General features: G+C 45.3%; 2 protein-coding genes across 3 annotated transcripts in view; both read right to left on the minus strand.

Annotated features, from left to right (window-relative positions):
* Window positions 1–46: 46 nt before the first annotated feature.
* LOC124862214 (microtubule-associated protein tau-like) lies at window positions 47–10,232 on the minus strand. The gene is made up of 11 exons (XM_047356035.1): window positions 10,036–10,232; window positions 8,934–9,005; window positions 7,340–8,131; window positions 6,942–6,982; window positions 4,927–4,984; window positions 4,760–4,839; window positions 3,283–3,432; window positions 3,097–3,178; window positions 2,751–2,860; window positions 1,187–1,354; window positions 47–1,115 (listed from the first exon to the last, which is right to left on the minus strand). Exons 1-11 carry the CDS (start codon window positions 10,079–10,081, stop codon window positions 1,083–1,085), a joined length of 1,632 nt encoding a protein of 543 aa, XP_047211991.1. The 5' UTR covers window positions 10,082–10,232; the 3' UTR covers window positions 47–1,082.
* Window positions 10,233–10,937: 705 nt separating this feature from the next.
* LOC124862392 (corticotropin-releasing factor receptor 1-like) overlaps window positions 10,938–25,956 on the minus strand; it is a 35,234-nt gene continuing 20,215 nt past the window's right edge. The window contains exons 5-14 of one of the 2 annotated variants that reach the window (XM_047356276.1): window positions 21,364–21,446; window positions 16,209–16,315; window positions 15,496–15,616; window positions 14,755–14,908; window positions 14,593–14,653; window positions 14,253–14,325; window positions 13,950–14,035; window positions 13,671–13,809; window positions 13,207–13,248; window positions 10,938–12,887 (exon numbers count right to left, since the gene is read on the minus strand). In XM_047356276.1, the coding sequence (XP_047212232.1) occupies window positions 12,747–12,887; window positions 13,207–13,248; window positions 13,671–13,809; window positions 13,950–14,035; window positions 14,253–14,325; window positions 14,593–14,653; window positions 14,755–14,908; window positions 15,496–15,616; window positions 16,209–16,315; window positions 21,364–21,446 (1,007 nt within the window). In that variant the 3' untranslated portion in view covers window positions 10,938–12,746. Of the gene's footprint in view, window positions 12,888–13,134; window positions 13,249–13,670; window positions 13,810–13,949; window positions 14,036–14,252; window positions 14,326–14,592; window positions 14,654–14,754; window positions 14,909–15,495; window positions 15,617–16,208; window positions 16,316–21,363; window positions 21,447–25,956 lie in introns of both variants that reach the window. The other variant, XM_047356277.1, reaches the window with a different exon arrangement.

The following is a 25,956-nucleotide window of genomic DNA, read 5'->3' on the forward strand; positions in this document are numbered from 1 at the left end:
ACCACCACCAGGTGGCGCTTCCCTTCAACAAATTAACAACAGGGAGTCTGAGCCAAGAGAAACTTTATTGTTCAAAGCACTTTGACATCTGACAGGCACAGACAGAGCAGCGGTTTGGCATCTGGTATCAGACAGCATTCTGGGTAATTTGAATGGGGAGGGAGGGCCAACAGCACGGTCACATTCAGAACTGATGGTAATTGGCTAAGAGATGACATCAGTGAGAGACTGATTGGAGAGATTTTATCAGTTTCCTTCAGAGTCACATGATTGGGGAGGATCCTTTGGACCTCCAGAATTCCAGGGGAATATGGTCTCCACTGATTTTTTTTTTGGAGCAGCTAATATGTAGTCTTGACTACACGTTGAACCATTTCTGGATCTTTAAAGGTCAGAACCTAGGATCTGTGTGGGTCCAATCTATGAGGAATCTGGAGCAGCTGATCTCATGCTTTGGTACAGACCCATTTCCTGGTTTTCCTAATATCTGCGTTCAAACTGATTTAAAATCCAAATGTGTCTAATTTTTCATGGATTTGTCCTAAAATCAGGAATAATTCCTTTCTTTATCTACTCTGTCTCACCTCTTAAGGTCTACTTGTTCATCTTATCCAAACACTAAGTGCCTCTACTGGTCACCTGGGGTCTGCATCATGATGCTCAAGCTTCAAATGAACACTTCACCCTGGGTGACACTTGAGGCACTAGTGAACACCTGAACAGGTGAATAAACCAGATGAAGATGTTTCCAGTTCTGGGGTAGATGAATATAGATGCAGAATACCTGGAGGGAACAGAGGCCACCTGAACAGGTAAGGAAACCATGTTCCTTCATGGTTGGTATAAGCTCCTCTCAAAGAGCCAGACTCTGAAGAAACCCGAGTCCACCTGCTGACTGGTTCGTGTCCTCGGTCACCTGCACAAGACTCAACTAGCTGCTGTTAACTCTGAATCATAAAATCTCTCCAATCACATCGTATTTTTATGAGATGAAGAACAAGGTAGAAATATTTTCCTTCTGCAGCCTGTTGGTTTCCTTGGTAACAAAGAGGATGGGGTTTGCAGGCACAGAGCTCGTCCAATCACAGGCCCTGTTTGGCGAGGGATGCAGACACCTGAGAGGAGGAGGCTGGTTATTAATGCATGACTTTTTTTTTTTTTTTTTTTCTGAGAAGGTGAGACTCACCTGGTCAGCCAGGTTATCGAGGGGAGTAGCTTCAGAAGCGTTAAGGCTTCCATGGGAGGAAGTGTTGCTAAGGCGACGAGGGGAGGAGTTATCCTGAAGAACGATTTCAGCACCGTGGTCAGTACGAGCTTTGGCGTTCTCTCTGAACATCAGCTTATGGCTCTCAATCTGTGAAGAAACCACCAGAAAAAATTCTGATCAGTCGAGTAAAACCAGAACTGTTCAGATGTGTTTTACTGGAACATCTTTAGATCTTCATGAGAACCTGTGACTCTTCCTTTACCTGATGGCTGAATTTTGAAGTGAGGTTGTGTTTATTAAGCTGAAAGGTTTTTTAACCTGAAGGTGGATCTGTTCTGTCTGGATCAACATGGAAGGAGTTAGATCTTCTCCTTGGATTCAATTGAGTTGAATTATATAGCAACAATTCACAACACGTCGTCTCAACGGACTTTACAACGTCAATTTAATCGAATATACAGATTCCAAGTCAAGTGCATTCATTCTAATTGATCCTAACTATCGAACAGTTCAGTCAGATTCAGTTATTTATTCAAATTGGATAAAAAGTTTTTCTATCTAAGGAAACCCAGCAGATTGCATCCAGTCAGTGACTTGCAGCATTCACTCCTCCTGGATGAGCATGTAGAGACAGTGGACAGTCACTGGTGTTGACTTTGCAGCAATCCCTCATACTGAGCATGCATGTAGCGACAGTGGAGAGGAAAAACTCCCTTTTAACAGGAAGAAACCTCCAGCAGAACCAGAACCAGGCTCAGTGTGAGCGACCATCTGCCACGACTGACTGGAGGTTTGAGAGAACAGAGCAGAGACACAAAGAGAACAAAGAAGCACTGATCCAGGAGTACTTTCTATGTGAAAGTAAATAGTTAAGAGCAGCAGAATCTTCTACAAAACACAGCTAAGCATATAAACTGAGCTAGTTTTAATTTTTCTAGAATGAAAGGGAACACATACAGTTAGTCGCAGTAGAGTATGCTAGTAGCCATTTCTAGGAGAGACAAGATTAAACACTAGAAGACAGGGCCAAGCAGCGGCACTGGATTCATTTTTTATGGGCGGGGAGGCCGTGGGAGTGTTCAGGCGCACATACTCGATATTTGACAGGCGTTTTTAGGGCCTTGAAACATTGAGGGCCTTAGCCCCAAACCCTCCTTTCTCCTGTTCCCTCTTTTAAAAGGTGCCTTTTACAGTCTGGATTTATGCATTTTCAGAATCTGGGGTTACAGTACATAACCAGCGTTCTATTTCGTTAAGGCTTCGCCCTTTAAAGCTACCGCTAGTGGGTTAAAGGTGAAGCAGAGTGTAGTGTAGTCTTTGCCTCACTGGGTCCGTCCGGACCACAAACATAAAGCATCTGCTCACAGAACAACTTTAAACTGGACCTTCAGCATGCGTAAATACACACTCAGAGGTGCTTGGCGCACTTGAACAGAGAGGAGAAATAAAGTCGCCAGAAATTAAGACGACCATTAAGATGAATTAATTTTATGAGCATGTTGTTAGCATGATGCTAGCGTGTTGTTATGTTGTAACCATGTACCTTCTTCTTCCCTCCTCCTGGAACATGGGTGACCTTTTCCAGAGAACCGACTTTGGACTGAACAGCTTTGAAGTCCACCTTGTCAGACTTGATCTCCACCTTCCCTCCACCTGAGGAGCAGAGAAGGGGCGGAGCTTCACATGTAGCCGCTCACCTGTGCAGGTGCTGTAAACACTGCACATGCTCAGATCATACTTGTGATCAATGGGTGTGTTTAATCTTAATCAGTTTTAGAAAGGAAGCTGCTTATGTTAGAGCTGTCAGAACAAAGTGAACCCAAACAGAACATGTTGTTTACATCCAGACTGTGACATCACAGTGACATCCAGGCCTCAGCCTGACTTACCTGGCTTGTGGTGCAGGTTACCCTTAGAACCACACTTTGATGTTACGTTACTCAGATCCAGCTTCTTGTTGACGATGTGAACCTGCAGGTGGACAGCTGTGGAGGTCAGGGCTAACGAAGATATCAGGCACACACACACACACGCACACACACACACACACACACACACACACAAACAGGTGTTACCTTGCCCCCCCCAGGTGCGTGCTTCAGATTCTCAGTGGATCCCACTTTGGACTTCACGCTGCTGAGGTCAGGCATCGGGTGGGAGGTAGGGGGAGGTGTCCAGCCACGTGCAGAACCAGGAGACCTAGGGGGGGTCCGGACCACAGCCACCTGCAGGACAGGACCAGTAGAGCCAGTTTACCCACCTCTTAAAAACACTGACAGATGGTTTGACATGTAGCAGAACTTCTGGGTCTGAGTTTTATTGATTCAAATCTATCTGCGAACCAGTGGATCCAGATGGTGATCAGTTTACAGCTCTGACACTTTCTTTATCCAACCGTTTCCAGGAGTTGGGTTCCTGACCAGTGTGTAGAGGTGAGTCTAACACCTATATTGCAAAAAGCATTTGTCTGTCTACTTTTACATGTACATGAACCTTGATGACATACCATTCTTAATCTACAAGGTCCAGTTTGTTTACGGACCCACTGTTGCCAGCAGTAGCAGCTTGAACTATTCTATAAACATTTTCCACACGGTGTAGGAGTGTGTTCATAGCTGGATGAGAGAGCCAGAACTGCAGCCTCTGCTCTAATTCATCCCAAAGGTGTTTTAAGAAGGTTGAGGTCAGGACTCTGTGCAGGTCAGTCAAGGATCTCCACACCAAACTTTCTACACCTGCAATCGTGGAAGTGACTGGAACACCAGAATTCATTGATTTGGTGGTTTGACCGAAACTTTTTGGAAATATAGTGTTTATCTGGTTGGTATTCCAGTAGCATCTTCGAACTGAGCCTGGTCCCATTAACCAAGGCTTGACATCGACAACCAGGTCAGCCACCACCCAACACCCCCTTAACCCCTCATCTTAGCTCCAGGGGGATGTCCTAGCCCCCTGAGTGAGGTTTGCTCATTTTCGTGATCTGCCATTTTGATAAATATCAGTGATCTCTTGGTCTGTCCCCTTCCCTGAGGTCAATTTGCCATAGGAGAATCCACCTGGGGCCAAAACCCCAGACAACATACCCACCAGGATCATAAGGGGCATTAAAGCCCTCTAACACATTAAGAGGACACTCAGTGGAGGGCTTGTCCTGGATTCATTATCTATTAATTATCTTCCTCCAATGATTCTTTGACTCATTAAAGCCATTTTGGTCTAAACCACTTAGGATAAGTCAGAACCACTTTAAATCAGTCATAACCATCTTGGATCAGTCTGTTCTCCATCTCTGTGAGGTTAACACGAATGCCTTTCAGAATAAAAGCTCTGCCTTATAAACAGCTGAACTCAGAGGGGATTATATTTTGTCTCCAGGAAGTCCTCATCCACCTTTTAGTTTGCTCAGTGCTTTGAAACTAGAAAGGTGAGAGAGGGACAGACTGATGCAGTGGTGGACAGGTGTTCACTACCAGACATGTGAGTAGATGGATTTGTGTGTTCAGATGCATTCAGGTGTGTTTGTACATCTCAGTTGTGTTTAGGTTCCCTGACCTTTTTCACATCTCTGTTGGGGGTGGACGATCTGCTGGAAGGTGAACGACTTCCTGGACTGTTGACACCATCCATGGACTCTGACAGACAGGTGCTACACAGGTAAGTTTGTGGGCACTGGTTTTACTGGTTTCACTGATTATAGTGGTTTGGCTGCTGTGGTATACCTGTACTCTTGGCTGAGATCATCTTTGCGGCTCTCCTGCCCCCTGCTGTCCTGGAGGCCTGAAATCATCAGACAGATAACAGAGACAGAAATCATCCACAGCCTGAAAGTTTTATTGTAAGACTACAGATCTGCTCATTCTGCCAGAACCAGACCTGGAATCAGAACTTTCAGAGCTTTAACTCCACCACTACTCTAACAACTGCTCTAAAGCCTCAAATAAAACCTTGAAAGTGTAACAAACATGCTTCAAAAAATAATTCGGAAAAATTCAAATATATATATACATATATACACTCACTGGCCACTTTATTAGGTACACCTTGCTAGTACCGGGTTGGACCCTCTTTTGCCTTCAGAACTGCCTTAATCCTTCATGGCATAGATTCAACAAGGTACTGGAAACATTCCTCATAGTTTGGTCCATATTGACATGATAGCGTCACACAGATGCTGCAGATTTGTCGGCTGCATCCATGATGAGAATCTCTCGTTCCACCACATCCCAAAGGTGCTCTATTGGATTGAGATCTGGTGACTGTGGAGACCATTTGAGTCCAGTGAACTCATTGTCATGTTCAAGAAACCAGTCTGAAATGATTCGTGCTTTATGACATGGTGCGTTATCCTGCTGGAAGTAACCATCAGAAGATGGGTCCACTGTGGTCATAAAGGGATGGAGATGGTCAGCAACAATACTCAGGTAGGCTGTGGCGTTGACACGATGCTCAATTGGTACTAAGGGGCCCAAAGTGTGCCAAGAAAATATCCCCCATATCATTACACCTCCATCACCAGCCTGAACCGTTGCTACAAGGCAGGATGGATCCATGCTTTCATGTTGTTGACGCCAAATTCTGACCCTACTATCCGAATGTCGCTGCAGAAATCGAGACTCATCAGACCAGGCAACGTTTTTCCAATCTTCTATTGTCCAGTTTTGGTGAGACTGTGTGAATTATAGCCTCAGTTTCCTGTTCTTAGCTGACAGGAGTGGCACCCGATGTGGTCATCTGCTGCTGTAGCCCATCTGCCTCAAGGTTCGATGTGTTGTGCGTTCAGAGATGCTCTTCCTCATGCCTTGGTTGTAACGAGTTGTTATTTGAGTTACTGTTGCCTTTCTATCAGCTGGAACCAGTCTGGCCATTCTCCTCTGACCTCTGACATCAACAAGGCATTTGCTCCCACAGAACTGGATCACTTGATATTTGCTCTTTTTTGGACCATTCTCAGTAAACCCTAGAGATGGTGGTGCATGAAAATCCCAGTAGATCAGCAGTTTCTGAAATACTCAGACCAGCCCGTCTGGCACCAACAACCATGACATGTTTAAAGTCACTTAAATCACCGTTCTTCACCATTCTGATGCTCAGTTTGAACCGCAGCAGATCGTCTTGACCATGTCTACATGCCTAAATGCACTGAGTTGCTGCCATGTGATTGGCTGATTAGAAATTTGCGTTAATGAGCAGTTGGACAGGTGTACCTAATAAATTATATATATATGCTCCTCTAGATCACAGTAAAATGCTGAATAATAATATTAATAATATTAATATGAAATTATGACCAGCATGGAGAGTAAACATAATAATAATAAACAAATCGAAATAATGACAAGCATGTAAATAAGGTACATTCAAACATTTTGATGCTGTGACAATAATTTGATTTATCTAAGTTTCATCATCATGATTTAAACATTTCTGATCCAGTCTAAATTCTATCATCAGTTAATTTTTCTTTTCAAGAACCAATCACAGCTCTTAGAAGACAGCGTCACCCCTAGAAATGGGGTGAAGCACCCCTAGCAACAGGGTCAACCCCACCTCCTCACTAAGATAGGAGTTTCTGTCAACTCCTCGCTCAGAGTCGCTCTCAGCTGAGAACTGAATCACTCTGAAGCTAGGAGTCTTTACCGGTCATTTTTAGGCTAAGTTAGGAGCTCTCTGAGAGACTCTGAGGATCTTTGTGAATTCGGGCCCTGATCATTAATCACACTGGTCACTAATTTACCTTCACGACTTCATCAGCTGTCTCCTTCACAGCTGCATTACCTGAAGGGGACAAAACATCATCATCAATAATCCATCAGTCAAACAACTGCCACTGATTCTGTTTCCATGACAACGGGGGGGTCAAAGAGGAAGTTATCAGTCTGTGTCACCTTCAGGAAGAGAACTGTCCAGAAATCTGACACAGAGGAGGAGGAGGGCGCTGAGGTGGACAAGTGATAAGGAGGTGCAAGCAGGGAGGTACCAAAAAGGGAAAAAATGAGAACAGGAATGGAGAAAACAGAGGAAGAGGTGCAGAGAGAGGAAGAGTGGAGCAGTAGGGAGTACAGCAGGGGTTGCTGTAGCAGAAAGAGGAGTTGCAACAGCAAAGGGGGCAGCAGGGGGTGCTGAAGGACAGACCTTTGTTGAGGGGAGGAGGGGCGCCTGATCTTCTGAGAGGAGAAGAGGAAGAGTTTGTATTGCGTCTCTGAGCAGCACCTGCAGGGGGCGCTCTGGTTTTAGAGGGAAGTGCTGCAGGTGGAGGAGGAGCATTTGTTTTGTTGGCAGGGAGCTGCAGGTCAGCTGAGGAAGCAGGTGCAGGAGGAGCTGGATGGTCCTCTGTAGAAGCAATTAGGTTGTTCTCTGGAAGATGTTCTGGATCAAATGCGGTGCTTGGTTTATGATTAAAGAACTCTGTGGACTCTTCCTGGTTCTCCTTGGAAGGATAAGCTGGCTGGTTCTCCTCTGTAGGAGGTTCTCCATAGAAGGATGTTCTTGTTTTATGATCAGGGAGCTCTGCAGAGTCCTCTTGGATCTCCTCTGCTGACACCATCACCTCACCTTCCAGCTGCTCCTCCTTTGTCTTGTCATCATCATGAAATCCTGCTTCACCTGGAGGAGATGCAGGGGAGGACCAGAGACTCTCCTTTCTTATCATCCCACCCTGTTCTTCTATGTTGTCCTCCTCCTTGACCTCCTCATCCTCTGTGTGGACAATTTCTCTCTCTTCTTTCTTCACCTCTTCTACCTGTTCATATCTGCTAGTATTTTCCTCCAGACCAGCTCCTCTTGGATCTCCTGAAGGAGGCACAAAAGAGCAGTGTGTCCTCTCCTCCTCTGCCTGTTGGTTCTCCCTCCTCTCTTCTCCTTCCTTCTCCTGCTGTTCTGCACTTCCATTTGGGAGTTTCTCCAGAAACCTGACAGATTCCAGGTCTGACACAGGAGAAGGAGACGAGAGGAGGAGACAACAGGAGGTGAAAGACAACCAACAACATGACAAATGAGTCGAGTCACTCATATATTTAAATATGTCTGTAGGGGGCGCTGTCCTCCCTCTGGAAATATTTTAGATAAAGAAAAAATTACACCATCCAATCAGGAAAAGAAAGGAAGACTGGATTAATTTTCCTTTGACTTCTATTTCCTGTTAGTCAGGATGCTTCCTGTTCAGTTTTCCAGGCTGCAACATATTCTGGAAGAAGTTGGCTTGATCTAATAATGAGTTAAAACACAGACGATTTAATCCTGAAGGAGTCTCCATGAGGATCAGAGGATGTTGCAGTTAGAAAGTTAATAGTGATTAAAAATAACCTTCCTCACAGGGAGACTGGACTGGGTTTCTCCCAGAATTGAGCAAAACACTTTAAAGAATCTGGACAGCTGTGGTATCGATCCGGTACTGTAGAACATCTGAAGCCGTGGCTGCAGGAAGAACGGGACAAAGGAACACTCTGGAAACACCGAGAGTTTGGAAGGTGTTGCAGCCTGACTTTGGATTCAAAGTGTCTCACAGGATATAGAAGTTAAAGGAAGAATCGTTGGTGTTAGTTCTACTACAGTTGGTTCCGATCCAGATTCTGTTTAACTTTAGATGGTGGAACAGAAAGGAACCTGTTTGGGTTTATTTTGATGTAGCAGTGTTTGACCCATTGCACTCAGGGTTTCTGATCAGTTTGAACTCAAACCTCCTGGTTTCCCTGATTGATTATTTTTCACTGATTATAGGTTAACAAACCTCCCATCATGCTTTGCTCCTCCTGGGCCGGGCCATCTTTGACGGGGGCAGAGTCTCCATCCATCATCGCTCCTGCAAAAAGATGAGAACGGGTGGAGGTGAATAGAAGAACATGTGAAGGTGGAGAAAAAGGAAGCAGGTGGTAGAAGATAACAGAAGAACAGGACAAGAGATGGAGAACAGAATGAGACTTTTAGGGAGTCTCTGATTCTTTTTGAGCACATGTTCACCTGGTGAGCAGCAAAAAGTTTCATCAGAACTTAATCTGCTTCAGTTTATTTTAAACTAAATGATCTGAACTCTTACACAGAACCCTGGTGTAAAGTTCTGCTGTTCTGAAGGTGTTTAGACCCTGTAAGCAGCTCAGCACCTTCCAGCAGCAGCAGGTCCGGTCAGTTCCCTCCATCCTACCGATGGTTAAAACAGATGTCCACAGCAGTGATGTTCTGACTCGACCTGCTTTAATTCTCATCGGCCCGAACTCAGGAACCAACAAACAGACCTGATGAACTGCTTTCACTGTTGGATTACTGACCCAGTTCCAACAGGTTCTAGGCAGAACCTGTTCATGTATTTATGACTTAATTTTGAATCAAAAGTTTGTTTCCTGAACATCTCAGAAATCTTTTCTAACTGGACCGACCCGGTTTGACACCATCTCCCTCCATCATCTCCTCACCAGACCTCCTCAATGCTGCCCCACATTCAGAACCTGCTCCGAACATACATTTCTTATTTCACGGTTCTGTTTTGTTCCGAACTTGATGGCATTCTAAACTCGGTGCCTGACCCAAGTAACTCCAGGAAACAGTCACGTGATCCGACGGGTCTCCTATCTGATTAACCTAATGCCTGATTCAGTCGGAACCGAATCAGAAGATCGAGCGGAACCTGTTACATTCAGTATCGACTTCAGAACCAGATAGACGTATTCGGGTTAAATTGACTCATATTGATCAATCCGAACCGAACCGGCCTGGGCCGAGGATTAGAACAGGTGGAGGAGTCGATGGGCGGAGGAGGCCTCACTGAGCATGCTCACAACCTCTTCCATCATGATGCAGCAGTCAAACAAAGTCCGGTTCGGTCGGATTAATTTCACCTCCTCTGTATCTCAACACCTCCTCCACCAGTCTGACCTCCTCCATGCGGAGCGCAGTGCGGCAGTAGCTGGGCAGCCGGGCAGCTCTCCTCCGCTGCGGCCTGCGGAGCTCCGAATCTCCGTGAGGAGGAGAAGGAGAAGGAGGAGCTGCTGAGCAAGAGACAGACGGAGAGACGAAGGAGAGAAGGAGGTGCAGGCCTTACCTCCTGCTGCTGCTGCTCCTGCTGCTCCTGCTGCTGCTGCTGCTGCTGCTGCGGTCCGTCTGCTGCTCCACCCTGAGCCGCTCTAAGGAAGGAGGGAGGGGTTGCTGATACCATGGCAACCCCTAAGCATCACTGAGGCACAAGTTTGGGCACCCTTCCCCAGCAAGTGATGTCATCTGTGCATCTATTTCATTTGTGACGTGATCAGTTCTGGACATGTTTAGATCAGGACTCTAGGAACCTGCTGCTGGTCCTGAAACTGAAGAACCAGTTGATTGAAGAACCACCAACAGAACCTTCAGCTTACTGGAGTATCACCAACTGAAGCAAAAATTCTTTTTAAATTGGTCTAATATCACGTAGAACATAAGGAATAAATAAAAATGAGCAAAAACAAGAACTTATTTATCTTTCCATTTTCCATCAGGCCTGTTCTCGGTCAAGTTCTTCTGTCAAAAATGTGGAGGCCATCAAGAGTAATAATACTAGCAAAGATTTTAAATATTAATGATCCTCATTTTAATATGATAATATTTGTTTTAGAAATGAAATCAATTCCAGTCAGGCTTGTTATTTTTTTTTGGGTAAAAATCCCAGTGATACCAGTAAGCTGAACAGGGATTTTCCTTCTGCTACTGGTTATTTTAAACCAACGGTTCAGTTCACATAAACCTTTAGATTTAATAATAATAATAATCATCATCTTTATTGGTCATTGCACATATACATTACAACAACATTTGTCCTCTGCATTTAACCCGTCCCTTATAGGGAGCAATGGGCTGCCGTTGTGCGGCGCCGGGAGCATTCTGGGGCTAAGGGTCTTGCTCAGGGAGCTGAGCCCACTTGAAAAGGCCTTTACAAGAAGTTTAATGTGACATCAGCAACAACACAGAGTTCATAGAGTAAATGCAGCAGCTTTTAATCAGTCATTAGGTTGATGATCATACCACTAGGCACAGGAACAGAGTCCAGGGAAGAGGAGGAGGAGAAGTTTCTTCCTGAGTTTCTTTCTAAACACCTACTGACTACTGTAAGGTTACTATGGTTATCAGTTTTCGCAGGACTGACCAGAACTGGCCTGGTTAGTTAAATGAATAATGGACTCATCTGAGCCCAAACGAGCACAAATATCATACAGTTTATGAGAATAAATGTGATGTAAACAGTGTTGATGCAAAAACCACAATGATCATAGAATCAGGTGGGATTGGGTGGTTACATCATAACGCAGAATATTACTGTAATGATGCCAATATTTATGCAATAACACTGTCATGTTACTGTAATACCACGGTAGTATCACTGTAATAATACTGCATTCGTATAGTATATGACATGGTGTGATGAAGGAGCAGAATGAAAAGCTTCACACTGGATCTCAGTTTATTTCTGGATGATGACCGGGGATCTCTGTCACAGGAAACAAGGAGTGACATCACATCCTGCGGGACCTGATGGACACGTAACAGACAAGTAGATGGGAAACCTGAGAGAGAATTTGAATCTGAAATCATAAAACCCTGTTCTGACTCTCTGAAGCGGAACCTCCCTGCAGTTTGGATCAGGTCAGTTCTGGACTCAGTCATTGTTGACCCAGAACCTTCCCACGGAAACAATTTTAGCAAAATTCTGAAACCAAACAGTAAAACTTTATTTAGCATTAGATCCGCAGTCACAGTTGGTGATGGACATCTGGTGGTGTGCTGCTGAAGGTCACTGAGACCTGATGGAGACTGGATGTACCAGAATCATTCAGGTTCATGAAGAGGAACCAGGAACCAACAGGAAACAGTGAACAGCTGGATTTTATCAGCAGGAAGCAGAGCAGTTGGGGAGGAAGAGGAGAAGACCCGATGCAGAAGCGGGTTCTACAAGTTTTGAGTTAGTTTGATGCAGACTGCAGATAATATTTGATCCTAATAGTTCAAACTGTTTCTTGTCTCTTTACAGATTATTGAGTCAGAATAATTTAATCTCTGACACGTTCCTTGTTTCTGTAACTCAGGGTTGGAAACAAACTTTCTCCTCAAAGTGATTCCAAACTCAGCAGCGACCCGTTTGTTGTGTTCAGTGTTCTGAACCTTTAGGAGAAGTTTGTGCTTTGATGCAGCAGAACAGAGCCAAGGTTAGTCTTTATGGTCCACAGCAACACAAACCAAAGAACAAGACCTTACATGTTCAGCAGCACCCCCTGCTGGCAGGCAGGAGAAGAAAACTGGTGATCAATATTATAAGCATAGATAGAACTGATCAATAAATACATATTGATTAATAACAGAAACATAGCTGCCTGCAGTGTCATGTGACCCTTTAAAAGCAGCTGATTCGTTGAGTCCAATGATTGGTCAGCACTTGAAAATATGACAGATAGGTTCTGGACTGACAGATCTTCTTCCGTCATGTGTGTCCTGCACTGTGATTGGCAGCTCTGATCCAGTCGAGGTGTAGAGTTCTGACTGGTTGGGGTGGTCCACATCAAGGGCTGTGATTGGACGATGCAGTGTGTCAGAGGTTGGAGGACTGTTTAATGCTGTGGAAGGAGACTCTGCTGGGAGACGTGGGCAGTGATGTGGCGCGGACTGTCCTGCTGCGGATGGAGTGACGATCGTGCCAACGCATCCAGCGCTTCTTCACTGTGGAGCGCACCTGTGCGAAGACAGACAAGTGGACAGGTAAATCACATAAACAGACTCAGAACCAGTCAATGCTGACTGCCCAATAAACCACAGCCTCTGAGTTGGTTTCATGTAGATTAAACTGATGTCACACAGCTTTAGCTCCACACCCAATGGGCTGATACAGCTTCCCAACAAGGCACGGTTCTTTTTTAATAGAACTTCATGTTTTCTCAAGGTTTGTTGCTTTCATGACTTATATTCAGATTTATTCCCACCTTCTGTCTGGAACGTGTTTGTTTTCATTTGTGTTGGAAAAGTTCTGCAGATGCAAAGTTGTCTTGAATTACCTCACTGTTGAGGAAACAGTAGAAGACAGAGACGAAGAAACCCTGCAGAGACAGACAGAGGGGTGATGTCAGCTCTAGGATAAAGATGAACAGACTGATGTTCATTCGGTTCGATTCACAGAACCCAACCCTGTTCTGAGAGGAAACTATCGGACTTCGTGTTTCTGAACTGGACTAAGGAACTGGACACAGATCATCCTCATAAATCCACATGCATCAGGAAGAAATGTTTGTTTCTAAAACACATCGTTGTTCTTGTCATGCTCCTCTCTAACCCTGACCAGAACCCTTATTCCAGTTCTCCACTACAACTACACCACATTCCCTCTTAAAACTCTGATCCGATCTGTTTGAATTCTATTGGAGAACTTCCAGATGTTGGTGCATCAGTTCATCATGACCAGAACAAGGAGAAAAGACAGAGAGAGGAGGAGCTGTGTCTTCGGTGAGGAAGCTCAGCAAACCTGGAAAGACTCCAGGATGGAGTTGAAGTAGATGAAGACGATCTGAGCCACTTCATCTTCTCCTCCAGGATTCACAAAGAACAGCATGTAGGTGATTCCCAACAGAGGCAGCAGCACCAGAGTGGCCTTTACCGCCTTCCTGCAGGACACAGGAGAAAGCATCTGCTTTCACTGGAAATATTCTGGTTTCTCTTGTTGCTTTGTGAATGTAACCATTTTAGATCATCCACAGGCTCACCCGGGCAGTTGACAAACCTCACCTGTGAAAAGGTATCATACCTGTACTGGATGGTCTCTGAGGTGGTTGACGCCCTCAGCTTGGTCATCAGAATCCGAACGATGTTGAACAGGAAGACAAAGTTAATCTGAGGAGAAACCAGGATGTTTGGAGTCAAAACAAGGTCCGCTATAAATATGAGTCTGATTTGATCTTTGTCCTGTCTTGAGCTTGGCCTGGAGGCTGCAGGCAAGGTGCAGGTCCAGACACTGCCTGGGTTTAAGGTTGGCTGGCAGGATTGCAAATGCACTGGTGTTATTAAAAGAAGACTGATTGCTTTTAACACAGACTGGCTCTGTTCTTACCAGTAGGACCAGGATCATTGGACCTTGGTAGATGTAGTCCGTATAAACACCTGCCTTCTTCCCAAACCAACACCTGGAATTCAAATAACAGGAACCAATCAGATGAAGAAGGTGTGGTCTTTAAGAAGGTGACATCGTAGCACAAGAGAATCCTGCACTTTGATTATTTTTCCTTTGTGTTGCCTGCATTAAATTCAAAACTCGTCTTATTCTGATCCAAAAATGTTTATCGACATTGCTAATGTACAAGCTGCTGTCATGTGGCTGCAGACAGGTACAGGTGTGGTGAATCCACCTGAGGACAGGACAGAAGATCAAAAACACTTCCTGTGTGACTCACTTCTCGTTGTCATAGTACAGCTTCCCAAAAGCCCACGCCACGATGATGGGAAACGGGATACCTGGAAGCAGACAGACAGGCGGACAGGTGAGCCGAGGAGGTGGACAGATGGACAGACAAGTAAACAGTCAGACAGGTGTAGACACAAACAGGTGAACCGACCCCAGCCGATGCAGATGAACATCCACTTTCTGAGTTTATCAGTGGAGTAAGTGAGGACCACAGCAGTGTGCAGGTAACATCCTTCACCAAACATCCAGAAGAAGTTGGTCACATGGAAGTAGTTATAGGCTGCAGTCACCATCCTGCACCACACCTGAGGAAGAGGATGAAGATGAGGAGCTGGTGGCTCACTGCCAGTTTGAAGTTCACTTTAAGTCTAATACAAGATATTATACATTAAAGGGTCAGGTAGCTTTGCTTGAAGCCCAGATGGGTCTTCACGATCAGTATTTCACCAGTAAATGATAACCAACTGGGCATGCTCAGTTTGGAGAATCAGGTTTAATGAACCCAATACTGCTGGATCTCTTCAGTTTAGCAACTTTTTTCTGTCTGGATGACTCATAAGTCAGAGATGAAAATATTTCTGAGCAAATGGTCAGATTCTGGTCTGAAACTGAGCTGCAAAGCGGCCAGAATCCAAAGTAAAGGTGAAGTACTGTTGGTCTGATCTTTCTCAGGTAAAAGCTGGTCAGCAAAATGAGGTGGAACCAACTAGATGATCAGGACAGTGGTGATAAAGTCAATCACTATGAAAGGAACACGTTGCAGAGCAGCACAGACTGCAGTGAAATGTTGCATGTTTGACTTCTTTCAGATGGTAAGGTTGAGTTGTGTAGTCTGAACATCATCTTCTCTGGAACCTTCCTAGTCTTTAAGTGTCTTCAGAGGGGTTGTCACCTGGTTGCTCTCGGTAACCGAGGGTTTCATGGTTAACTGCACGATAAACCAGGTGCCGTTCCTCAGGATGAAGGCTGAGATCAGATTCCAGTGGATGATGTTCCTCAGACAGCGGATGCTCCTGGAACAAACACACACATTAGTTCATTAAGGTTTCTGGACAGCTCTCTGAAGGTCCTACCACAACATTTCAGCCAGGTTGAGGTCTGAACTTTGACTGGGCCACTTCGACATTTTGCATATCTACTTTTTAGCCATTCTGTTGCAGATTAGTTGGTGTGTTTGGTGTCATTGTTCTGTTGATGACCCAGTTTCAACCAAGCTTCAGCCACACGGACTCACATTTAACTCTGAAATACTTTAGTTCACAAAGAAGCTTATTGTCCACTCAATGATTTAAAGGTTTTCATGTCATGTGGCTGCAAAACAAGCCCATATCATTAGTCCTCCACCACCATGCTTTGCTGCTGTGTTGGTTTTCTCCAAACTTGGAGCTGTGCTAATCATGGGCTGGGACTAGAATGATGTGTTCCTGTAACACTTGGAAATGTATCTCATCATGAGAGCACTAGAAACATTTAGTCTGAAACCTGTCTGATGCTGTTAGATGGGGTCAGCATTGAAGCGGTGCAGGTCACATGAATGAGCAACCGCCAACCAATTAGAAATGTGTCTTTAAACAGGTCAGGTGAGCAGAGAGGTAGGTGTGTTACCTGAGTCTCATGAAAAGCGTGAAGGCGAGCAGCAGAGCTCCCAGAGAGATGCAGTGACCCAGGTAGTTGATGATCACGGCCACATGATAATGAACTTTACTTTTCCTCTGAAAACACATAGAAACCATGATCATCTTTAACGGGTCAAACATCAGAACAGCTTCCAGAACTTCCAGCAGCTCTGAGATCAGATCCTCTGAAATTAAAACTTAAAAGTTCCTCTGAAGGTGAACAAGACAAACACAAACATTTGAACTTCACTTGGGTCTTCTGGTTCATTTGAGATTCTATATCAGACTGGATCAGTCTGGGTCAAACCTTTAGCTCCTCTTCTTTGGAAACCATCAGTCAAACTGGTCTGAGACCAGCAGATGACTTTAGAACTGAGCTGATTACTGCTGGTTTTCTAATACTGTCAGGTCATATGACACAGAAGATGACTGACTTAGGTCCAGTAACAGGGACGCAGTGATCTGTTTTAATGCTGAATGACGGGATGTGACTGAAACCCATTTCTTCATTAAGGTATCCAGTAATTAGACCCAAGCACAAAATGTTGAATGAAAGCCTATTGAAGTTGTTGTTTTTACTGTTCTTCCTTTCCTATCTTAAACAAATTGGCTCTGTGGAGGTCTAAACAATATATTATAATATACACATATCTATAAACACTACCGGTCAAACATTTTAGTTACACTTTCTCACCTAATGGGTCTCTTTCTTCTCATGACTATTTACATTGTAGATTCTCACCAACAGCAACAAAAATATGAATGAACACACATGGACTTACAGTACAGAGCAAACGTTTGGACACACCTTCTGATTCAAAGAGTTTTCTTTATTTTCACGACTATTAATATTGTAGCTTCACACTGAAGGCATCAAAACTGTGAATTAAATCATGTGGAATTATATACTGAACAAAAAAGTGTGAAACAACTGAAAATACATCTTATATTCTAGGTTCTTCAAAGTAGCCACCTTTTGCTTTGATTACTGCTCCTCACACTCTTGGTATTCTGTTGATGAGCTTCAAGAGGTCGTCACCTGAAATGGTTTTCCAACAGTCTTGAAGGAGTTCCCAGAGATGCTTAGCACTTGTTGGCCCTTTTACCTTCACTCTGTGGTCCAGCTCACCCCAAACCATCTCGATTGGGTTCAGGTCCAGTGACTGTGGAGGCCAGGTCATCTGGCGCAGCACCCCATCACTCTCCTTCTTGGTCAAATAGCCCTTACACAGCCTGGAGGTGTGTTTGGGGTCATTGTCCTGTTGAAAAATAAATGATGGTCCAACTAAATGCAAACTGGATGGAATAGCATGCCGCTGCAAGATGCTGTGGTAGCCATGCTGGTTCAGTATGCCTTCAATTTTGAATAAATCCCCAACAGTGTCACCAGCAAAGCACCCCCAAACCATCACACCTCCTCCTCCATGCTTCACGATGGGAACCAGGCATGTAGAGTCCATCCGTTCACCTCTTCTGCGCCGCACAAAGACACGGTGGTTGGAACCAAAGATCTCAAACTTGGACTCATCAGACCAAAGCACAGATTTCCACTGGTCTAATGTCCATTCCTTGTGTTCTTTAGTCCAAACAAGTCTCTTCTGCTTGTTGCCTATCCTCAGCAGTGGTTTCCTAGCAGCTATTTTACCATGAAGGCCTGATTCACACAGTCTCCTCTTAACAGTTGTTCTAGAGATGTGTCTGCTGCTAGAACTCTGTGTGGCATTGACCTGTTCTCTAATCTGAGCTGCTGTTAACCTGCGATTTCTGAGGCTGGTGACTCGGATGAACTTATCGTCCGCAGCAGAGGTGACTCTTGGTCTTCCTTTTCTGGGGCGGTCCTCATGTGAGCCAGTTTCTTTGTGGCACTTGATGGTTTTTGCGACTGCACTTGGGGACACTTTCAAAGTTTTCCCAATTGTTTGGACTGACTGACCTTCATTTCTTAAAGTAATGATGGCCACTCGTTTTTCTTTACTTAGCTGCTTTTTTCTTGCCATAATACAAATTCTAACAGTCTATTCAGTAGGACTATCAGCTGTGTACTGTATCCACCTCCTGCACAACACAACTGATGGTCCCAACCCCATTTATAAGGCTTGAAATCCCACTTATTAAACCTGACAGGGCCCACCTGTGAAGTGAAAACCATTTAAGGTGACTACCTCTTGAAGCTCATCAACAGAATGCCAAGAGTGTGTGGAGCAGTAATGAAAGCAAAAGGTGGCTACTTTGAAGAACCTAGAATATAAGACATATTTTCAGTTGTTTCACAGTTTTTTGAATGCTACATAATTCCATATGTGTTAATTCAGTTTTTTAATGCCTTCAGTCAGAATCTACATACAATGGAAATAGTCATAAACATAAAGACAACCATTAAATGAGAAAGTGTGCCTAAAACCTTTGACCAGTAGTGTATGTGTATACAGCAGTATATAATACTTGTTTGAACTACAGCTTTTTTTTCTCTTCCGTATGAAGTGGCTGCAGTGAAGAATAAGAGACACAGTTTCTTTGGTACCTTCTGCAGTTGTTCTGTTTAATAGTGTAAAACATCACTTTATTAGACGCTGACTGATCAAACTGGGGCGGTTCTGTTCGGTTCTATTGTTTTTCTCATGTTTTGTAATACATGTTGGTCTTGTTTGGGCTCTTTTATGGATGGACAGGCTGCAAATCTGCACTAATAAAATTACCACAGACCATGAAGATGCTGAGGATTGGTTTTGTCTGTGGTCGCCATGGCGACTCACGGTTTTCAACTCTGAGCCATAAGTGAAAGAAAACAAAGACAAGCAGCTGAATCGCATTCTGTATTTTATAGGTTCTAGAAATTTGTACGAAACAATGGGTCCACAGCACCCCCCAAACATTTTCAAAAGACCCTCTACGTTGTACTTATTTTATAGTAGAAGTCCTTTAGCCTGTCTTTCACTGAGAACTACAAAATCCTATTACACCCACATCCTGCAACAAACTGAAAGTCGGCCATTTTGACACTGTTACTGCTATTACAAGCCCTCACATTCGAGTGAACTACTCCTAGGATCCTAGATCTACAGAAAAGGCTCTTGGACCCATAGTCCACACCCTACAGAAAGTTGGCCATTTGGGATTAAATGTGTTTTTTGTTACATTTTGGTTACTGGTTTGGCATAGAGAGCTGGGATTTTTGACCTAATGACAACGCTTTCAGACAGTTCCCTCCCTCCACGTTTATAGAAGTTTGGTACAACAGGAAGTAACTTGTTATTGAAGGTTAATGTCCATCTGTTGCCTCAGCCTCAGTGTGTGATGATAGGTATCAGGTTTAAGTCATATCATTTCAACCAACTTCTTGCTGCTTTACAGACCTTCAGTGAATGTGACTGAATGTCACCTTCAAGTATTGCAGTGACTTGTACCAGCTCCATGCGCAATTTAGGAGACAAACTGGTCTTGAGCGAGCTCAAAATCCATGAACGCCACACAGGGTAAAGCGCCACCATGTCGCAAAGACTGTCCAATGCTGCTTGCAGTTTTAATTGTCTTTGCTTTCATCACAACTGAGAGGAGACTGGATCACAGATGACATGAGTACCGTGACTGGGGAAACTGTGACTGGACGTTCCAGTTTCAGCAGGTCAGTAAGAAACAGCCGTCTGTTTTAACAAATTTACGTCTGCAGAGAAGCTCTGATTGATCAGAAAGATCTTTTACCAAACAGAACCTGAGAGACAACAGTCCTGCAGCGCAGAAAGAAATCATATCAGCTGATCAATAGTCAGTGAAGACAAGGATGTCTCTGTGAGGTCTTTCCATCTTATTAACCACAGAGCTGGGATTGGCTGACAGCCAGCTATGCTATCGAATCAGAGGACAGCAGGAAGAAGAAAACAGATTGTCTCAGTGGGACAGAGAGATGACACATGGACCAATGGACACACGCAGGCTGGTCTTCATGTGTCTTTGAGGACACACTGCAGGTCAAGGACCAGAGCAAGATCCACACCTGGAGTCACCTGGACCGAAGAGTCCACATCAGTCCAAATCTTAACCCTAAAGGACACATTTAGACTGTCCTACAGTGAGGAAGAGATATTTCTACACACACACACACACACACACAGAGACACCACAGTGAGAGGGTCCAGATGGTTTCCTCGTTCACGCTGATGTTTGGATCTCATCTGTGTTTTCACACTCGTCTCTGATTGGTTCAGACCGTTTTTCCCCTGCAGGTTTGTGTGTGTGTGTGTGTGTGTGTGTGTATAGGAGTGGTTCTGTGTGCTTATTCAGATTCGTTTGACAGACTTTTTCAACAGAACAGAGTCGTTCTGAAGTGTTTAGTGGCTTAAAGGAACAGAACCGGTTTCAGTCTATGGGGCCCAATCTGATCCCAGGTTCTGATCAAGGTGGGTTTGAACTTGCTGCAGTGCCTGAGAAACCAGATCTACAAACTGGACCTAATAATCCTATCAGTTCTGGTCTGGACCCATCCATTCTGTTCACCAAGTTCAAACAGTGACCACACTCTCCATGTTTACCAGATCAGCTCTGTTCAGAAATGCGATTCAGCAGCAAAGTGATGCGGTGGGATGGTGTTTAAATCCTGAAGACTGATAGAAGCAGAGCATGGGGTTTAGCACCATCAAGGTGATGACACAGAAAGTTTCACAAGGTGAGCAGAGCATTTTTATCGCCGCTGTTAGACCAGTGAGCAAACTGTAACAAATCAAAGTTTTTTTGATAAGCTCCATTAACCGTTCATAGAGCACCAAGATGGCACTTTAAGAAGATTGAAATAAAAAAAACTGACACTGACAGGCAGAGAGCGCCTCCTCCTGGTGATTGCTCAGTGATTGGTCACATTCCTCAGCATCATCGTCCTCAGCACCACCTTCTGTTTCGTTATCTTTAGGTTGGAACCTGGACAAGTTTGTTCCAGTTTAGGCCCATTTAACATTTCCGACAAGTTCCCTGAGTTCAGCAAGTTTAGGGTTTAATTTCAGTTCGAAAACAAATGAACCTCTAGAAATAGAATAACTATAATGCTGTGTGGTGATTGGTCAGTGTATGAGTGGTCAGGCTCTTAAGGGTCCGGGTGTGATTGGTCTGTATGGTATATGGTCAATGTGGTGTTGGTGTGTGTATTGATGTCTCACCAGAACGATGATCTCAGTGCACTGACTGTAGTTCCCTCGAGGAGCCCAGGTTCCGTTGGACTGGCACTCTCTGTAGACCCGGTCTGAACACAAACAGAAAACAAACTTAAGTCGTCTTTTTCAGAACCTATTGTGGTACAAGCTTTCACCACCAGGTGGCAGTAACGCTCTGCTCACTCAGAATAAAGTGGGATGTTTGCTGCTGGGTCTGGAACCGGCATGTTAGCAGAACCTTTTCCTCTGTAGGTTATTACTGCTGAGGAATCAGGATCTTTAGGTCATATCAAAGATTCAGTGACAGAAAATATTTAGTTAAAGAACAGACGTTCTTCATTAGTTCCACAGATGCAGGTTAATTACAGCAAGTTATTTTAGAACAGATGAGTCCACTCAACTCCTGCTGTGGTTCTCTGGACTAGATGTTGTCTTCTGGATTCTGCTCTAGTATTTTTTGTTATCTGTCGTCTTCTATATCTTAGTTTGTTTTATGATTGGTTTTCTGGGTCACATGTTAGGTTCTTGGTTCTAGATTGAGACCTGTACTATGTTCTGTCCTGTATCGTCGTTCTCCACCATTTTTTGTGTCGCGATTGTGTTTTTGTTTGTTTCTCTGTGTTTGGATTTAGTTGTAGCATCAAGGGTTCTGTTCTGGATTCTAGCTTCTGCTAGAAGTTCTCTGTTCGATCGGTAGTGTCCCGGGTTATGTGTCCTACGTTTGTGAAGTTTTTTGTTCTCTGTGTTCTCACACACTAGTTCCTCACACTAACAGAAACACAGTTTCTGTTAAACTCCCACACTCTGCACTGACGAATCAACACAGCCGTCTGTGTGCAGCTTCTGCAACCATGGCAACGCCAGAACCGTTCCTGACGGGTACCACCCCAATCCAACCCAGTAAGCAGAGTGGGGGGGCATTGTTCCAATAAGTGATCAGCTGCCTGAATCAATAACCTGCAGACTGAATGACAGCTGAGTCAGCAGCCAGTCAGAGACCAGGAGGTTGATGACATCAGAGCAGAGAGTGTGAAAGGAGTAGATGATGATAGGGATGATGGTGATGAAGATGAAGGGAGAGAAGAACTCCAGCTGGGTTCGTGCACACACACGTGCATGCAGAAAAACACAGATGAGTCATTCTTTAAAGTCAGATCAAGAAATAAACCTCTAATTAGACAGGATATTCATGGCCACCCACTCATTAACTCACACATTAACACACACTCGTGTTAACACACTGAACCACAGTGAACATCCCCACTGCGCTGATCCATGAGCTGGCAGGAAATAAGCATTTGAATCCTCCTCAATCTCAATCCAGATGGACTCAGGTTCTGATCAGAAGCAGTGCTCTGTTCCTCTCTACGTCAAAATTCCTCTTTACTGATGGTTCTTGGCAGCAAGAATCTGCAACTCAAACTGAATTATTCGAAGTTTAATCTGCAGAAAGTTTGAACTTATTTTTGTCTACACCAGTGAGACCTCAGAATCAGGAGGAGGAACATGGCTTGGGTCCTGGTCTCTAAATACTGGGGCCACAAGGATCCTCTCTGTGTCCAACTAGCTCTAAGTCACTTATTGGCGTGTCCTAATAGAGGTTCTTCAGGAGTATTAGTCTCCATTACTAATGGTCATGTGGTCCCTCTAAAACTGTTAGTTCACCATTGCCTGTTATCAGTCAGAGTCATAGAAAGCTATGAACAGGATGCCAAGGTGCAATCAGGGGGCAGGGGGTCTTGAGTTCAGGATCTCACAGTTTCTTGCAGATGGTGTGTTCCCTACTGGCGTCTATGACAAAGGACCTCCAGCTAAATCAAGAACAGCTCGTGTGAGTCCAAGGTTGAAGGGGACTTTCCTTCCTTCCTGGTAAGAAGCAGCTCCACCAAGAGGAAAAGTATCTTTGAATTGAATTGAATTAAGGATTCCAGGGTCTCATTTAGGAGGACAAACAGATCAGGAGATGTACCTGCAGATTGTGGTCAGTGCCTTCAGTGTTCTCTGCAGTAACATGCTCAACATCTGCAGTCATATAGTCACAGTCTTCAGAGATGGTCTCAATGTCTGCAGTGACCTGGACAGACCTGCAGTGACATGGATAGACCTGCAGTGAGCTGGACAGACCTGCAGTGACATGGATAGACCTGCAGTGAGCTGGACAGACCTGTAGTGACATGGTCAGACCTGCCAGACCTGCAGTGACATGGACAGACCTGCAGTGACCTGGACAGACCTGCAGTAACCTGGACAGACCTGCAGTGACATGGACAGACCTGCAGTGACCTGGACAGACCTGCAGTAACCTGGACAGACCTGCAGTGACCTGGACAGACCTGCAGTGACTTGGACAGACCTACAGTGACCTGGTCAGACCTACAGTGAGCTGGACAGACCTGCAGTGACATGGTCAGATCTGCAGTGACATGGTCAGATCTGCAGTGTCATGGTCAGACCTGCAGTGACCTGGACAGACCTACAGTGACATGGACAGACCTGCAGTGACATGGTCAGACCTGCAGTAATATGGACAGACCTGCAATAACCTGTACAGACCTGCAGTGACCTGGACAGACCTACAGTGACCTGGTCAGACCTACAGTTACCCGGTCAGACCTGCAGTGACATGGGCAGACCTGCATTGACCTGGTCAGACCTGCAGTGACCTGGACAGACCTGCATTGACCTGGTCAGACCTGCCAGACCTACAGTGACCTGGTCAGACCTACAGTGACATGGTCAGACCTGCAGTGATATGGATAGACCTACAGTGACCTGGACAGACCTACAGTGACCTGGACAGACCTGCCAGACCTGCAGTGACATGGACAGACCTGCAGTGACCTGGACAGACCTGCAGTTACCTGGACAGACCTGCAGTGACCTGCCAGACCTGCAGTGACATGGACAGACCTGCATTGACCTGGTCAGACCTGCCAGACCTACAGTGACATGAACAGACCTGCAGTGACATGGTCAGACCTGCAATTACCTGGTGAGATCTGCAGTGTCATGGTCAGACCTGCAGTGATATGGACAGACCTGCAGTAACCTGGACAGACCTGCATTGACCTGGTCAGACCTGCCAAACCTACAGTGACCTGGTCAGACCTACAGTGACATGGTCAGACCTGCAGTGATATGGACAGACCTACAGTGACCTGGACAGACCTACAGTGACCTGGACAGACCTGCCAGACCTGCAGTGACATGGACAGACCTGCAGTGACCTGGACAGACCTGCGGTAACCTGGACAGACCTGCCAGACCTGCAGTAACCTGGACAGACCTGCAGTGACCTGGACAGACCTACAGTGACCTGCCAGATCTGCAGTGTCATGGTCAGACCTGCAGTGACATGGTCAGATCTGCAGTGTCATGGTCAGACCTGCAGTGATATGGACAGACCTGCAGTGACCTGGACGGACCTGCAGTGACCTGTAAAGACCTGCATTGACCTGGTCAGACCTGCCATACCTACAGTGACATGGACAGACCTGCAGTGACATGGTCAGACCTGCAATTACCTGGACAGACCTGCAGTGACCTGGACAGACCTGCAGTGATATGGACAGACCTGCAGTGACATGGACAGACCTGCATTGACCTGGTCAGACCTGCCAGACCTACAGTGACATGGACAGACCTGCAGTGACATGGTCAGACCTGCAATTACCTGGACAGACCTGCAGTTACCTGGACAGACCTGCAGTGACATGGACAGACCTGCAATTACCTGGACAGACCTGCAGTTACCTGGACAGACCTGCAGTGACATGGACAGACCTGCAGTGACATGGACAGACCTGCAGTGACATGGTCAGACCTGCAATTACCTGGACAGACCTGCAGTTACCTGGACAGACCTGCAGTGACATGGACAGACCTACAGTGACCTGGACAGACCTACAGTGACCTAGACAGACCTGCAGTGACCTGGACAGACCTGCATTGACCAGGTCAGACCTGCCAGACCTACAGTGACATGAACAGACCTGCAGTGACATGGTTAGACCTGCAGTGATATGGACAGACCTGCAGTGACCTGGACGGACCTGCAGTGACCTGTAAAGACCTGCATTGACCTGGTCAGACCTGCCATACCTACATTGACATGGACAGACCTGCATTGACCTGGTCAGACCTGCCAGACCTACAGTGACATGGACAGACCTGCAGTGACATGGTCAGACCTGCAGTGATATGGACAGACCTACAGTGACCTGGACAGACCTACAGTGACCTATTCAGACCTGCAGTGACATGGACAGACCTGCATTGACCTGGTCAGACCTGCCAGACCTACAGTGACATGGACAGACCTGCAGTGACATGGTCAGACCTGCAATTACCTGGACAGACCTGCAGTTACCTGGACAGACCTGCAGTGATATGGACAGACCTGCAGTGACATGGACAGACCTGCAGTGACATGGTCAGACCTGCAATTACCTGGACAGACCTGCAGTTACCTGGACAGACCTGCAGTGATATGGACAGACCTGCAGTGACATGGTCAGACCTGCAATTACCTGGACAGACCTGCAGTTACCTGGACAGACCTGCAGTGATATGGACAGACCTGCAGTGACATGGTCAGAC

The sequence above is a fragment of the Girardinichthys multiradiatus genome, chromosome X, assembly GCF_021462225.1.
Source record: "Girardinichthys multiradiatus isolate DD_20200921_A chromosome X, DD_fGirMul_XY1, whole genome shotgun sequence".
In the NCBI taxonomy this organism is placed as follows: Eukaryota; Metazoa; Chordata; class Actinopteri; order Cyprinodontiformes; family Goodeidae; genus Girardinichthys; species Girardinichthys multiradiatus.

Coding starts and splice junctions, on each gene's coding strand:
- LOC124862214 (XM_047356035.1), bottom strand. CDS start 10,081: ATGGAGGAGGTCAGACTGGTGGAGGAGGTGTTGAGATACAGAGGAG. Junction 9,006..10,035: donor GGTGTTGAGATACAGAGGAG/GTGAAATTAATC, acceptor ATCTTTTTGCAG/GAGCGATGATGGATGGAGAC. Junction 2,861..3,096: donor TAACCTGCACCACAAGCCAG/GTAAGTCAGGCT, acceptor TCTGCTCCTCAG/GTGGAGGGAAGGTGGAGATC.